At 39.1% G+C, this 3,230-nt stretch overlaps 1 protein-coding gene across 1 annotated transcript; it reads right to left on the bottom strand.

Annotated features, from left to right (window-relative positions):
• LOC127784981 (bZIP transcription factor 44-like) lies at positions 1-2,208 on the bottom strand. The gene is made up of 2 exons (XM_052312410.1): positions 1,081-2,208; positions 1-657 (listed from the first exon to the last, which is right to left on the bottom strand). Exons 1-2 carry the CDS (start codon positions 1,258-1,260, stop codon positions 376-378), a joined length of 462 nt encoding a protein of 153 aa, XP_052168370.1. The 5' UTR covers positions 1,261-2,208; the 3' UTR covers positions 1-375.
• Between the last annotated feature and the right edge of the window lie 1,022 nt (positions 2,209-3,230).

The following is a 3,230-nucleotide window of genomic DNA, read 5'->3' as shown; positions in this document are numbered from 1 at the left end:
TGAAGATCCACCAAATCCACATATTACATTATAATCATAATTATGCATACTTTCCTTGAAGAGCATCATTACACAAAATCCTTTGCCTCCCCTCTTGCATGCTCAAGAAAAACCTACCAATTTTCTCCTCCCTACCCTTAACAACCAAAACCAGCCCCACCTAACACATTGCCAAAGCACCATTTTGCCATCTGGTAATCCCTCTACCACCAACAGCTACAAGAAAGAGCAAATATCCCTGTCCCCTACAGCAGGCAATTAAGATTGAATTGCATACATTAACAGTGACAACAATGGCCCTACATGATTGAAACATTACTTGATGGCTTCTGGTCCTACCCACACTACCACAACAACCCTCTTCTTATTCCTAGATCAGAAGCACTGGTACTGGTACAAGTCTATGGGTGGCTGGTTCCATGAGCTGGCACCAAAAATATCACAAGCACTTGTAGTGGTGGCTGGAATTGTAGGAGTAGGAGTAGCACTGGTGTTGTTCATGCACATCAGGATGTCAGTTAGGGCACACAGCCTGCTCTGCAGCTCCATCTCCTGGGTTTGCAGCACTGAGTTCTGTGCCTGCACTGCCACAAGGTTCTGTGTGGTCAGGCTCAGTGCCATGCTCAGCTGCTGGTTCTGATTCTTCAGCTGGTTCACCTGTTCAGTGACACATAATATTTTCTTAGTGATATGTGTTTAGACTTCTGTTCCTGATTTTTGATGCAGGGTTGTGATGCTAGTTTGGTGAGTGCTCAATTTATGACAAGGAAGATCATGATGATGAATTGTTTTCTAGTGTTATTGAACGAATTAGGTAGGAAACAGATGATGGGGCCTTTTGAAAAAGGCAGCACAATTATTGAGTTGGTTTTGGCAGATATTTCAAGTGGCACTTCTGTTTTCATCTGTTTTTTGCTTTCTACCTGCACATGAGTGCAAGCTATCATATAAAGATAAAATAAAGTAAAACAATTATGACAGCAAAAACAATAAACTAGATCTATGTATGCATCACAAACTTTAGACTTTTGTGCACATATATATATATATATATATTATAAGCAGAGCATATATATAAACCTGCGAGGTGAGTTCGTCGAGGTGCTGTTGCTTCCTCATCCTAGACCTCCGAGCCGACTCTCGGTTCGACTCCTTCCTCCTCTTCCTCTTCTTCTCCATCTGGGCCTGGAGGTTTAGGTCATCTTCCGACCTGGAGCTCCGGGTTCCCTGGCTCGACCCGGACGAGGTCCCACTCGACATGGTCACCTCTCAACAATTTTTTTTTTCGCACCGGCAACAATTTTACTCCCTCTTATTCCTTTTCTTTTTGTAAATATATATATATATATATATACCTTGTAGTTTATATGTGGATGCGTTGATAATTATGTTGTATAAATAAGTCTTGTAATTTCAAAAGGCTACAACTACAGGGAGCTTACTGAGAAGACATAGAACCAGTAGAGGAAGACAACAGAGAAGGACTGAACAAGCTGGGTTATGGCTGGGCCAGTCATAAATCTAGAGAGGAGGTGCTCAGGGATGATGAGCAACAACATCTACACAACTAGGACAACTTCTCTAGGAGTCTATCATCAAGAACAGATAAAAACTCCTTCTTACCTTGCAAAAAGTTATATGTTTGTTGTATATACTTATGCAGGGTATGTCAACAAAGGGAAGATTGATGACCAGCGAAAATTTCGGCAGAACCTCCCCTTATAAATTAACCGATTTCAGAGAAAATTTTGGCAGAACCTCCCCAGGAATATTGATGGACAGAGATGAAAATTTTGGCAGAATCTCCCCTTGGAAAATGGATGGCCAGAGAAATTTTTTGGCAGAACTTCCCCTCTGAACACTGAAGAGATTCAGAAACAAAGACTGAAACTTCAGAGGAAGATTGAGCTGAGTTGGCAGGATGAAGCTGTCAATACTCAAAGGCAGTAGTAACAACTAGGAAATAAGTGAAGATCTGAATATGAGCAAAAAGAGCTCACTGGAAGAAAACCTAACAAAGGAGCTGGGGAAGAGGGGAAAAGGGAATTGAAGCTTGGAGGAGGGGGCCATTTATAGCTGAAAAATGATGGGGTTTTGGAGTGTGAAAAATATTGCAAAAAAATAAAATACTAGTGGAGAGGAAAAGGAGATAAAAGTAGAGACAGATGTGTTTGGAATCTTCTGCAGCATCTGCTGGCAATTGGGGGAATCATGTGGGCGCCTGATTTTCTATGTTCTTGGTTTGATTGCCTGTGACACCTGTGGTTTCTGAACACAGTGCTTTTAATTTGTGAGTAGAAAAATGGATAGATAATATTGGTACAAGTTATCCCGTGCGGGTACTCTTGTTTCTATCTGAAGATGGCATCATCAATTGTGAATAATAAATCTCTTCAATTTTTTATATAGGATGATGATATATCCCAAGTAGCGTGCGTTTCAGGAACTCCTATGTGGCTACTGCTCCTTCAATCAAAATATAAAGCATAGTTTGACTAAAGAAATGTTCAGAGTAGAACTTTGCTGATTAGAAGTCCTTACAGAAGTCCTTTTGAGTAAAAATTGAGTGAATATTTTCTAAGTATTTGTATAATTTTTTTTATGTATTACACAAGTGCGTAGTATCATTCTTGCTTCAGTGTCTCGGTCACTTGCCTTTGGCCTCTGCTGAGCAGAAAGGGCAATATTCATTCAGAGTTTCAGACAACTCCTACGTTCACATCAGGTTTTTGCACAATTGACTTGTAGAAGAAGTACTCCTGAATTCTCAATTTTTGTTTGCACTTCAATTATAATGACTTGCCACCAGCCCTATGCATGATTGCACGCATATACGTTTATATATGTGTTGACACTTCAATTATATATGTGTTGACACAATAACTTGGAAATTCATTTTGTACAAAAGAACAGATAAACTCAGGAATACCTTTCTGTGGGTAAAACAGCCTCAAATGAAGCATCAATATCTCCTCAAAATTACTATACTTCTCCATATGTATATATAACAGAGATGTGATATCAGAGTGAATTAGTTCTGATATACAAATAAGCAGTACCATTTCAACAATCAATCGATCAAAACCGAAATTGCTAAGCATAACTAGTTATGTGATTTGATACCGTTACCACAGCATGAACCGTTTTTTTTTTAAACAAAAAACACACCGATTTTTTTTTTTTTGATTTCTACTGCACTATACTAGTATACTACTATTAACAATTTACAG

The sequence above is a fragment of the Oryza glaberrima genome, chromosome 9 (genome assembly GCF_000147395.1).
Source record: "Oryza glaberrima chromosome 9, OglaRS2, whole genome shotgun sequence".
In the NCBI taxonomy this organism is placed as follows: domain Eukaryota; kingdom Viridiplantae; phylum Streptophyta; class Magnoliopsida; order Poales; family Poaceae; genus Oryza; species Oryza glaberrima.
The sequence above is the reverse complement of the archived record's forward strand: the minus strand, read 5'-3'. Positions and strand labels throughout refer to the sequence as shown.

Excerpts from the sequence above, each read along its gene's own strand:
- LOC127784981 (XM_052312410.1), bottom strand. The coding sequence starts at position 1,260 with ATGTCGAGTGGGACCTCGTCCGGGTCGAGCCAGGGAACCCGGAGCTCC. Across the intron at positions 658-1,080 it reads TCGACGAACTCACCTCGCAG|GTGAACCAGCTGAAGAATCA; the intron begins GTTTATATATAT and ends GTCACTGAACAG.